Source organism: Anomaloglossus baeobatrachus, chromosome 6 (assembly GCF_048569485.1).
Source record: "Anomaloglossus baeobatrachus isolate aAnoBae1 chromosome 6, aAnoBae1.hap1, whole genome shotgun sequence".
Classification (NCBI taxonomy): Eukaryota; Metazoa; Chordata; class Amphibia; order Anura; family Aromobatidae; genus Anomaloglossus; species Anomaloglossus baeobatrachus.
The window spans coordinates 69,423,805-69,437,122 of NC_134358.1; the positions used below are offsets into that span (position 1 = coordinate 69,423,805).

Here is a 13,318-nt window from a genome sequence, read left to right on the forward strand (position 1 = left end):
TAAAAATCTTCGATTCCATCATTGCCCCAATCCTCCTGTACGGCAGCGAAGTCTGGGGCCCTCACACTTACCCAGATTGGTCAAGGTGGGATTCCAGCCCAACAGAAATATTCCACCTGGAATTCTGTAAGCACCTTCTCCAGGTCCATCGAAGCACCTCCAACAGTGCCTGTCGAGCTGAGCTGGGCAGATTCCCTCTACACCTAGCAGCTCTGAAGAGGTCACTATCATTTAAGGCTCACCTACAGAGTAGCAATCCAAGCTCCCATCACCACAAAGCTCTGATATATATACGTGGGCCAGATGAACCAGGACCCCTGGCACAGCTCTCCCAAACCCAACTGGACAAAATAACCAATCACAGCAGCCTGACAAGAACCAGAATCAGGAAGATGGTAGACGAGGGCCAGGAGAGGTATGTCAGTGACTGGAGGACCGACATCAACACTTCAAAGAAACTGACCACGTACCAGAGTCTACAGAGAGACTACAGACTGGCCCCGTATCTGGAAAAACGCCCAGATCCCAGAGACCGCAGGACCCTGAGCCGATATAGACTCAGTGCCCACAGTCTAGCCATCGAATCCGGTCGACACAAGCAGAGCTACAAGCCCAGGGAGGACAGACTGTGCCAACACTGTGACCTGGAGGCCCTGGAGGATGAAACCCACTTCCTGCTACACTGCACCAAGTACTCAGCAGTGAGGGACACTCACTTCAGGAGACTCTCCCATCTCTTCCTGGATTTCGGCTCCATGAAGGAGGAAGAGAAAACATATATCCTGCTGGGGGAAGAAGAGAGCGCAGTGGAGATAGCAGCGCGGTATGTGAGCGAATGTCATAGACTTCGAGAAAGAGAACTATGATAAGTCATGGACTTCCATAGCCCCCCATCCCAGATGTGGCCCCCCCAATCCCCACCCTGGATATGCCCCAACCACCGTTACTACAGTCCCCACCCTGGATATGCCCCATCATAAGCCATGGACTTCCATAGCCCCCATCCTAGAAGTGCCCCCACAGTCCCCACCCTGGATGTGCCCCATCCATCCTTCCTACAGTCCCCACCCACCATCCCCACAGCCCCAGTCCCTAATGTACACTTGCTTTGGCAAAACTAATTTGTATTTGGTCCTGCCAATAAAGCTTATTTGATTTGATTTGATAGAGAGATAGGGAGATAGATAGACAGATAGAGGGATAGATAGATAGATAGATAGAGGGATAGATAGAGGGATAGAGAGATAGATAGATAGAGGGATAGAGAGAGAGATAGATAGAGGGATAGATAGATAGAGGGATAGGAAGATAGATAGATAGATAGATAGATAGATAGATAGATAGATAGATAGATAGATAGATAGATAGAGGGATAGATAGATAGAGGGATAGGAAGATAGATAGAGAGATAGATAGATAGAGAGATAGATAGATAGATAGATAGATAGATAGATAGATAGATAGATAGATAGATAGATAGATAGATAGATAGATAGAGGGATAGGAAGATAGATAGAGAGATAGATAGATAGATAGATAGATAGACAGATAGAGGGATAGATAGATAGATAGAGGGATAGGAAGATAGATAGAGGGATAGATAGATAGATAGATAAATAGATAGATAGGGAGATAGATAGATAGATAGATAGATAGAGGGATAGATAGATAGATAGATAGATAGATAGATAGATAGATACAGGGATAGATAGATAGATAGATAGATAGATAGATAGATAGATAGATAGATAGATGGATAGATAGATAGATGGATAGATAGGGAGATAGATGAAAACTTAAGAGGGCTTTACACTCTACGATATCGTTAATGTTTTATCGTCGGGGTCATGTTGTTAGTGACGCACATCCGTCGTTATTAACGGTATCGCAGCGTGTGACACTGACCATCCTCCAAAGTGTTGAAAATCGTTCACCATGGAGAGGTCGTCCTAAAACCAAAAATTGTTAATGGCTGTTTATAGATGTTGTTCCTCGTTTCTGCGGCAGCACACATCGCTGTGTGTGACACCGCAGGAGCGAGGAACCTCACCTTACCTGTGTCCTGCCCGCAATGAGGAAGGAAGGAGGTGGGCGGGATGTTCATCCCGCTCATCTCCGCCCCTCCGCTTTGATTGGCCGGCCGCTTAGTGACGTCGCGGTGACGCCGAACGCATCTCCCCCTTGAGGGAGGGATTGTTCGGCAGTCACAGCGACGACGCCGACCAGGTAAGTGCGTGTGACGCTGCCGCAACGATAATGTTCGCTGCGGCAGCGATCACACGATATCGCATGCACGACGGGGGCGGGTGCTTTTGCGTACAATATCGCTAGCAATTGCTAGAAATATCGTAGCGTGTAAAGCCCGCTTTATTCTTGCAGATTTCCCCCTGTAAGCTAACCATACAAAACATTACATTTGGCAGAATCACGAGTGTACCCTCAATAGAGAGAAGGATTGGGCAGTGGGATGTTAACATGCACAATCCCTCTGTTGTCTAGAAGTGTTTGGCAACAATTTACTCCACTTTTTCCATTGAGAAAATGTTCACCCACGGTAGATGTGAGTGTGTATGTGTATGTGTATGTGTATGGGGTTGAGATGAATAGTTATTAGCGAGACGAGCACTAGTGTGAGATTGGTCATCTCAAAAAGGTTCACTGTATATTAACTTTACAAGAAGTCTGACAGCAGATTTTTGCTATGTAAAATGAAGACAACATGTTGCAAGGGTTAACACATAGAATTCAGTGCTGCCTGTCTTGTCAAAGTCAGATCTGGTGTTTATTTGCTGTGTTTGTTTAAGCAGCAGGAATTATCATTACTCAGACTACAATGTCAACTGCACGCTCCCTTCTCTGATTCTCACCTCACTGTCAATGTACAATCTCTATAGAGAGCCTGGTGTGGGTGGGGGCAACTCACTCAGCTCTGCTACATGGCAAAATCTAAAAATTCTGATTGTGTCAGAACAGCTGCAGCCAGTAATCTAAGTGACACATTGTTGGATTCAGCATCTCTTTTCCTTAATCCTGCTGCTTTCATATAAGGCAGCAAAAACCTGCTGACAGATTCCCTTTAATTTCATCCAATATTATTTTAGGAGAAGGAGAAAGGAATGGAAGATGGGCCTTTATTACACTCGCATGGCTATTTTTGTATTTAGGGTTGTACAAGGTGCAATAAATAAACCATAACACAAGTCCTATTGCTCAGGAAACGTAAGGAATTGATATGACTGTTTGCTGACTCGACACAAGACCATACGCCACCGCAGCTGTTTATATATGAAAATACAGTGTACGTGAAAATAATCTCCAAATATATATATATATATGTATACAAACTACTACTTTTAGATCTGGAGCAAGCTGCGTTCCCAGACTTAATATAGAGAAGCGGCTCTTATAAGCATTTATTACTATATCTTTACCATTACCGCCTTCTGTTTTTAGCAATTGCAGGTGTTTCCGAGGACTGAGGAATTAATGAAATGAACACAGCGCAGCAAGAGGAAAATAATCAAGCCGTGAATTCCTCCACGATGACTTGGTGTTTTGTAACGTCTACCTTAAAACTATTTTTTTTGTATTATTAATAATAATATTATTATTATTATTATTATCAGCTTGACCTGGGATTATTGAAAGTGGTAATATAATGCTACACTACGAAGGCCACAGTCGAGGTTCAGAAATGCAGTTTGCAATGCTTTACTGTTCTTATAGAATTAACGAGGAGGTGGACTGGTCGGGCACATGCCCTTGGTGCAGGCGTGTAAGGAGGAGGACTGGTCGGGCACATGCCCTGGGTGCAGGCGTGTAAGGAGGAGGACTGGTCGGGCACATGCCCTGGGTGCAGGCGTGTAAGGAGGAGGACTGGTCGGGCACATGCCCTGGGTGCAGGCGTGTAAGGAGGAGGACTGGTCGGGCACATGCCCTGGGTGCAGGCGTGTAAGGAGGAGGACTGGTCGGGCACATGCCCTGGGTGCAGGCGTGTAAGGAGGAGGACTGGTCAGGCACATGCCCTGGGTGCGGGCACGTAAGGAGGTGGACTGGTCGGGCACATGCCCTGGGTGCGGGCGTGTAAGGATGTGGACTGGTCGGGCACATGCCCTGAGTGCGGGCGTGTAAGGAGGAGGACTGGTCGGGCACATGCCATGGGTGTGGGCGTGTAAGGAGATGAACTGGCCCAGCATATGCCCTGGGTGTGGCTATGTAAGGAGGGGGACAGGTCAGCCACATGCCTAGAATGTGGGAGTGTAAGGAGGTGGACTGGCCCGGCACATGCCCTGAGTGTGGGAGTGTAAGGAGGCTGGACTGGTCGTGCACATGCCCTGAGTGTGGGAGTGTAAGGAGGTGGACTGGCCCGGCACATGCCCTGAGTGTGGGAGTGTAAGGAGATGAACTGGCCCAGCATATGCCCTGGGTGTGGCTATGTAAGGAGGGGGACAGGTCAGCCACATGCCTAGAATGTGGGAGTGTAAGGAGGTGGACTGGCCCGGCACATGCCCTGAGTGTGGGAGTGTAAGGAGATGAACTGGCCCAGCATATGCCCTGGGTGTGGCTATGTAAGGAGGGGGACAGGTCAGCCACATGCCTAGAATGTGGGAGTGTAAGGAGGTGGACTGGCCCGGCACATGCCCTGAGTGTGGGAGTGTAAGGAGGCTGGACTGGTCGTGCACATGCCCTGAGTATGGGAGTGTAAGGAGGTGGACTGGTTGGGCACATGCCCTGGGTGTGGGTTTGTAAAGAGATGGACTGGTTGGGCACACCTGGGTGTGGGTTGGTAAAAAGATGCACTGGCCCAGCACATGCCCTGGGTGTGGGCATGTAAGGAGGTGGACTGGTTGCTCTCGCCTTCCTTTCAATGAAGACACCAATTGTGTTAATGTGCTGTAATGTACAGCAAGACTCTATATGTAGTTACCAGACTGTAGGGTAAGACGCAGTTAAGTGTTAGGACTAACCCACAATGGGAGAGGTTAGCTTATAGGGAAAGAGACTGTTTTTTTTTCTAGAAGGTGGGAACCCAGTGTATGACAAAATTGAAAAAATAATCTGAATGTCAACCGGGCCGCATGCAGTTGTTGACCTGGGGAAAAAGAAAGGAGACACGATTTGAGATAGCATTTCCTAAATTATCAACCAAGACACAGAACGCGGAACCGTGTTCAGACTAGAGACCGACCTTTCAACAGAGTGGCCCTCAGGCAGAAAGGTCTGAAGGACAGAACTCTAGCAGGAAGGTCCTAAGTAGCTTCCAGCTCAAGGTAACAGCCCAAGATGGACTTGTATGTAAGATAAGTTGACTTTCCATGTTGGAGTCTCCCTAAGTGTCTAAAAGTTCAAGGCTTGACTTTGACCATATTGCCAAAAATGCCTTATCACCTCCTCTACGAGGAGATTAAGACGTGGAGCTGCGAAAGGGACTGAAATGTGGTGCTAGGCTGGGTTGTGTTGAAATGAACAGGAACAATCTAAACGGAACTGAAAGTGTGTTTGCACATGCTCTGTATTGCTGAAATGTGTTGGAATATATGTGACCACTATCGCCTGTATAAAGTTATTGATGAGGAACTGTTAAGCACTGGAACTGAAATGGTGGTCTCCTTGTTGTAACGAGTCATAATCCGGTCCTGGCCAAGCAAGGCCATCACCAACTTGAGGCCTGCATGGTCTTATGGTTCACTAGACAAGTACACACACCCAGCCAGGTACGTGTCTTTCATATAGCGTGCCGGGCATCAGTAATCAACAACTCGCCTACGACTACCCACCCAAGCCACTCTAAAGGGAATCCAGGTAGGATGACTACTGCCCCTTGCCACTCTACAGGCATCAGGGTAGGGTACCTAAAAAGCGTCTCTGCCTTTGCCAGGTTTTTAGATACAGGGGAATAGCAATGAACTGATTTTTTTTTCCTAGAAGAATAAACAACTTTGGGCATTGTATAGTTTTATAAAACTGCAGCAAAACCTAAAATCTCTTTTTATAAAATCTGGCCCCAGGGCAAAAAGAAATGCAAAACCAATACGTGTGACTATGACCCTAAGAATGATCAATTAAGAGCTTTATGGTCACCAAACTAATTACACTGCATCCTGTATGGGAAAGTAGGAGACATGTCTACACATATGTTCGTGGTCTCAAGTAGATTTTGCATCAGTGAAAAAAATCTAGTTTGAATCTTTGTAAAAATGAAAGGCACCTCCTGGCAAGTGCATAGATCCTCTACATTATTCCTCACCTAAAACCATTCTACATGTGCTTGATCGACGTTTCTTCTCATCATCCAGCTAACTGACATCATCCATGAAATATTGCGCATGCGCTGCTTGTAGGCAACCTTCCTGGCACATGTGCTCTTCCGGCAAAGTCGTTACACAGCCCAGAAGAAAGGAAGAGTTACAAATCCTCTATAATCCCTAATAATTGGTAGTGCTCGCCTCTTGTTTTTTTTCCAGGAGAAGTCCAATGGGCGCATGTGCAACCTTTGATGGATGTTATCAGCAAAGACGTTAAGCAAAAGAGACATTTATCAAGCAAATAAGAGTGTTATTTGGGCAAAATGCAGGAGATTAAAGAGAACCTGTCACCACTTTTTTGGCGTATAAGCTGTGGCCACCACCGGGCTCCTATATACAGCATTCTAATATGCTGTATACAAGAGCCCAGGCCGCTGTGAGAACCTAAAAAACACTTTATAATACTTACCTAATGGCCACGCAGTTGGCCATATGGGTGTCTCCGTTCTCCGATGCCGGCGCCTCCTCTTTCGGCCATCTTCGTCCTCTTTCTGAAGCCTGTGTGCATGATGCGTCTACGTCATACACACTCGCCGGTCCTGCGCAGGCGCACTACAATACTGCTCAGGACCTGAATGCCGACGAGTGTGTATGACGTCGGACGCGGTATGCACCGCGGCTAGAGAAGGAGAACAAAGATGGCCAAAAGAGGCGGCACCAGCACTGGACAACGGAGACGTCCATATGGCCAACCGCGCGACCGTTGGGTATTATAAAGTGTTTTTCAGGTTCTCACAGCGGCCTGGGCTCTTATAAACAGGATGTTAGAATGCTGTATATAAGAGCCCAGTGGTGGTGGCCGCAGCTTATAGGCCAAAAAAGTGGTGACAGGTTCCCTTTAATCCAGTAGCCTTTTTCGCCCTCTATGAGCTTTCGAGAGTTGCTTGCTAGTGCTGCCGTTTTGCATGCCAGATCTGAGACTAGGTTACAGTATAAGGTCTTGCTATTAATAACTGTAGGGTCACCTTTGGTTTCTAGGTTGAATCTACACAGTGTATACACAGCGATTCTCTTATACAATTCTATTGTTGGTATGACTCCTTTTAAAAGCGGGAATGATGGGATAATAGAGCAGTGCAGTGGGGAGTCTACACTTTAAATGTTGGAAGAATCAGTAAAAAAAAAGTGAAGGTTAATGCAAAACCAATTACATTGTTGGCAGAGAGTCCGCAGTGCCACTGCAACACAGCAAGTCATATGAATACACGACCTTTCCACGTGCAAATCAATGAAGAATAACTCCTACCACTATTGAGTTAATCTGGTTAGCGTTAAATGACTTATAAAGCATGAAGAATAAAATGGCATCCACTGTGATAGTGATGGAAAACCATATTATCGAGCCTACTGCCATCAGAATCACAGTCCCGCACAGTCTATCTTGCAGTATGGAAAGTTTCCAATATTAAGCAAGTCCTGGCCTAGGAGCTACAACAATGGGGTTCTGGTCGCCAGCAGGGTGCAGAGGTGACCATCATTTCTGCCCCATGATGCAAAAGCCCCTCTGCCATAAAGACATCAAAATTATATTTCCAACATGACATGTGGGGGAGGACTGTTACTTATTTTGCATTGTGGAGCTGCAAGTTACACTCGTGGTCGTGGTGCAATCATTTCTAATTGTAGTCAAAGGAGGAAATATGGTTTCCAGTAGCACTGGGGTGTCACTCAGTGTCTGGCTCTAAATGCACTGAGTGTCCTGGCGGCATCTGACGATGTCCACACTGCAGAATCTGACACTCCAAACTATGCCTGATGTAGCGCTTTCGACAGACAGGCTAGGGCGTCGACCTGCTGCGTGTTTATTAGTAATAAGGGATAGCAGGAGCTAATTTCTGCTAGCCTGCTTGTTACCTCTTGGATCACATGTTGCGGGAGACCTATCACAATTTCTTCCCGTCTTTTTAAGATGGTGGAGCCTGTCTTCCCATGCCGACTATAGCTTTTGCTAAACAGGTCAGTGTGCTTTTGTGTTCCAGTTGATGGTGATTTATTGCATGCTTCTTGGTGTGCTGTGGAAATCCTCTTGTCATCTGGTTATGTCCTGCTCTTTTTTTTCCCTCCTTATCATGTATTGTCTTATATCTGCATGTGTGCTAGCTGTGTGATAAAGTTTTTGATTTCTTCGTTTGTCATTATCTGTGGGTTCAGACACTCCTGTCACGTCCTCCCCTGGGGTGGGGGAGTAAGGTATAAGATTAGGGCTGGCCAGGAGCAGGGCAAAAAAATGGGCTCAGACATCTTCACCATTAGAAGTATCTCTGGGAACTATGAGTGCATTGTGTATTATGTAACTTGTGTATTTTGTGTTACTGACTAAAGGTTTTTCTCCTTTCTGTGATGGTTTTATGGGGAAATTAATTTTTATGTGTTGTATAATTTTGCTGTGAAATAAAAATAAACCTGATTTAAAACAAGAAGTGACAGCTATGGCCCTCTAGCCTGAGGGCCAGTCTAGGAGCCTCGGGTCCCCCGTTATCCCGCACACCCCGTAACATAGGGTCTTGGAGACTAGGGGGGTCCAAAAGGTTCCAATAGCCCTTATGAGACCAATACTCTTGATAGTTGGGGGCCCTGTTGGGGATTTTGTATTGGGGCCCATGAGATTAAGATAATGCTACAGAAGCCCCAATTATCTTACTCTTACGGCATTACAAAAAAAGTAAGAACACCATATAAGATGTGGAACAAGAAAATTCCTTCCAAATTGTGAAAAACGTCTCCATTGTTTCCACGTGTCTATTCAGCAGCTGGCTGTAGTTTTCTTCCAACTAACGCTAAATCTGCCATATGTGCAAAATTTGAGGCAAAACCCCAATATTACAATAACCCCCTGAAAAAGAAAAAACCTGGAAAATATAAATAGCGGAAAAAGCTCATGTGTCCTATCAGTGCACAAATAAAAAATATGACAAAACCCTGTACAATTTATTGCCATTATTCTAGTCAGAAAATGAAGCCAAAGAGAGGATGGTGTTCAGGGGATTACCTTGTGGAGAAGCCTGATTTATGGCGAAACAAAGTGTCCAAACAGTACAATTCTAGTGCTGGGAAGAATCCAAACAACACTGTTGTGGGGGGGGAGATGCTTAAAGCGGGCATCCCATCGATATGATATATTTCCTGTACACGGGATAGATGATACATATCTGATGCCGAGAACAGGACTCTTCAGTGGTGTCTCCTTTGGAGAAGCTGGAACCACTCTCCCAGCTATGGAGCCTTGTATGGTTTCAGTATTAGCGTACTGTTCTGCACATGCTCAGTAGTGTTAGGACTCATTGATCATGCTCCTTATTCATGTAGCAAACAAAACATATAGCACATGTGCTTTAGCTTTGATTCAAAGGGTCCCTCTTAGGGTTACCGGATACAAAGCTACTGCTACAGGGGGGTGGAAATATGGAGGCAGGACTAGACTAGTGCTGACGAATAATAGTCTATGTCATTTTCAGCAAGATACCGAAACAACAAATGCCCCAAAATGGAAATAAAACAAAAAACTTGCTCTTGAGTTTGAATCACAGTATGTAGGCTTTTTCGTGCTTTTTTTTTTAAAAAAAAAAAGTTCCCTTGATTTCAATTGGTGCTTAATCATAACCGTTGATCTCTTGGAAAAGCTAGTCAAAACCTCCCTGTGATTAGCACTTCTTCAGCTTCTACGGGATTTCCACATTCAGAAAACCCCTCTTCCCTGGCAGAGTTTGTTTTAAACGGTACTTCACTCACTCTCCCCGGGTCCAGTGCTGAGGCTCCATCAGTCACTCCTTCTGGTATTTGTTATTGTCTGCAGAGATGAAGTCACATGGACAGTGCTGCAGCCAATCGGTGAGATCAGCAGCTTTGCTTAAGTTGACGGCATGATTGGCTGCAGGGCTGACTATACCAGACACCGGTGGAGATTCAGTACTGGACCCGAGGAGGGTGCGTAAAGCACAGTTTTGCTTTTTTTTTTTTTTACCTCTCTGTATAGATTTTTCAGTATCTCAGCATTCATAATGCGTGAAAAAAGTGTATAACTATAATTGCCATCTCTGAGAGGAGAGAAGCAAAAAAGGAATATCAGATGGTGACTATGGAATAGTAAATTACAATGCAAAGAGATTTCCTATCACTTATTTCAACTTCTCCCCTCACCGTTCGGTCACGAATGATGGGGACGGCCAAATAAATGTAGTATAAAATCTGGTAAAATGATGGAAGCAGCAGTACAATGGCATCCCTGATGATAGAATGATTTATGGGGACACAATCTTGACTGTTAAAGGGGTAGTCTCCCAGGCATTGGTGGGATATCCACAGGAGTGTCAACCAAAATCCAAATGGTGGGGATTCCAACAGCCGGACCCTCATGGGTTGAATGTCCGTCATGAGACCATCTCTCCAGTGTACGATGACAATTTCAGAAAACGTTTGACATGACAGAGATAAGTCAGAACTTTTGATCAATGAGGGTCTAGATGCTGAGACCCCCCCACCAATAGCTAAAACGATGAGGCAGAAGAGATGGTCCCCTCCGAGACTGAAGGCGGCATATTGACTATCTATTCTGATTGTTGACCCTCAGTAATCAGTGAGGCACTCAGCAACCAGACCCCCGCTGATTAAAATATCATAAAAAAACAATAAAAAAAATACTCTAGCAAAGCAGCAAACTCAGGTTAAAAAAAACGCAGTCGTTACAGAATGGTGCATGCAGTACCGGGACACACAGATCACTCTGCAACGTCACACGTGGGCATCAGTAGCCACAAATGTATCAATCAGATCTGATCTGTATCAATAGATTTTGCTTTTAGGAAAGTTTGCACTTACTTCGGTCCAGCGAACCCTTTGGCGGAAGCTGTGGTAGCTGGCGGCCCCTTCGTCCTGCTAATGGGGTGCTTGAAGGGCTTGTCTGTACGGAGCCGGTGCGCGGATGTGCCCTAGAAGACATATGTTTAAACAAATTGCACACAGTTAAGATCCGTAACACAGACGTGAGCATGTATCTACACCACAAAAGGTTCCCTCAACACAGACTGACCGGACTACGTCACTTTCTATAACTCAGTGGCGACATTGGCACAAGTAAAGCAGAAGACACAGAAGAGAGAAAAAGCCAATATTCACATGTCAGCACTCGCCGAACCGGTACACAGAGACATCTCATCCCACAGGTTAATACTTAATATTACAGTAAAGAAGCTGTTATGGCACATGATGAGTAACAAAATTAATAAAAGTTAATTAAGATGGTGAGAACAGGGGTGACACAGAGTAACCATTATAAATCACACCGAGGAGGCTCAGCGGAGAGAACACAGCCGGATAATGCTACGGAGGAGCAGAGACCGGGGAGAAGGTCAGCAACATATCTATGTATCCATTATCCATCTATCTATCTAATTATCTATCTATCCATCTATCTTCCTATCTATCTATCCCTCTATCTATCCCTCTATCCATCTATCTATCTATCCCTCTATCCATCTATCTATCTTCCTATATATCTATCTATCCCTCTATCTACTCTCTCTCTATCCCTCTATCTATCTATCTATCTATCCCTCTATCTATCTATCTATCCCTCTATCTATCTATCTATCCCTCTATCTATCTATCCATCTATCTATCTATCCCTCTATCCATCCATCTATCCCTCTATCTATCCCTCTATCTATCTATCCCTCTATCTATCTATCCATCCATCTATTTATCCATCTATCTATCTATCTATCCCTCTATCCATCTATCTATCTTCCTATAAATCTATCTTATTATCTATCTACTCTCACTCTATCCCTCTATCCATCTATCTATCTATCCCTCCAACTATCCCTCTATCCATCTATCTATCTATCCCTCTATCTATCGATCCCTCTATCTATCGATCCCTCTATCTATCTATCTATCCATCTATCTATTTCTCCATCTATCCCTCTATCTATCTATCTATCTATCTATCTATCTATCTATCTATCTATCTATCCCTCTATCTATCTATCTATCCCTCTATCTATCTATCTATCTATCCCTCTATCTATCTATCCATCTATCTATCTATCCCTCTATCCATCCATCTATCCCTCTATCCCTCTATCTATCTATCCCTCTATCTATCCATCTATCTATCTATCCATCCATCTATTTATCCATCTATCTATCTATCCCTCTATCCATCTATCTATCTTCCTATAAATCTATCTTATTATCTATCTACTCTCACTCTATCCCTCTATCCCTCCAACTATCCCTCTATCCCTCTATCTATCTATCGATCCCTCTATCTATCTATCTATCCATCTATCTATTTCTCTATCTATCCCTCTATCTATCTATCTATCTATCCCTCTATCTATCTATCCCTCTATCTATCTATCTATCCCTCTATCTATCTATCCATCTATCTATCCATCTATCTATCCATCTATCTATCCCTCTATCTATCCCTCTATCTATCCCTCTATCTATCTATCTATCTATCTATCCCTCTATCTATCCCTCTATCTATCCCTCTATCTATCTATCTATCTATCTATCCCTCTATCTATCCCTCTATCTATCTATCTATCTATCTATCTATCCCTCTATCTATCCCTCTATCTATCCCTCTATCTATCCCTCTATCTATCCCTCTATCTATCCCTCTATCTATCCCTCTATCTATCCCTCTATCTATCCCTCTATCTCTCTATCTATCTCTCTATCTCCCTATCTATCTCTCTATCTTATTATCTATCCCTCTATCTATCTATCTCACTAGCTATCTATCTATCTATCCCTCTATCTTATTATCTATCCCTCTATCTATCTATCTATCTATCTATCCCTCTAGCTCTCTATCTCACTATCTATCTCTCTATCTTATTATCTATCTATCTATCTCTCTATCTTATTATCTATCTATCTATGCATAGATAGTACAAAAAAGGAGGCCTTTCTGATGATCTATGTGGGCCCTATAAGGGGAAACTACAGGATTGTGAAGCAGGCAGTGAGTACCGCTGTCACCCAGGAATAGTGACGGCATA

The 13,318-nt window shown here is 44.4% G+C and overlaps 1 protein-coding gene across 50 annotated transcripts in view; it reads right to left on the minus strand.

Annotated features, from left to right (window-relative positions):
• The window catches only part of RIMS2 (regulating synaptic membrane exocytosis 2), a 990,720-nt gene that overhangs the window by 226,955 nt on the left and 750,447 nt on the right, over window positions 1-13,318 (minus strand). For all 50 annotated transcript variants that reach the window (XM_075353016.1, XM_075352970.1, XM_075352974.1 and 47 more), the window contains one exon: window positions 11,121-11,230. In XM_075353016.1, coding sequence (XP_075209131.1) covers window positions 11,121-11,230 — 110 coding nt within the window. The remainder of the gene's footprint in view (window positions 1-11,120; window positions 11,231-13,318) is intronic.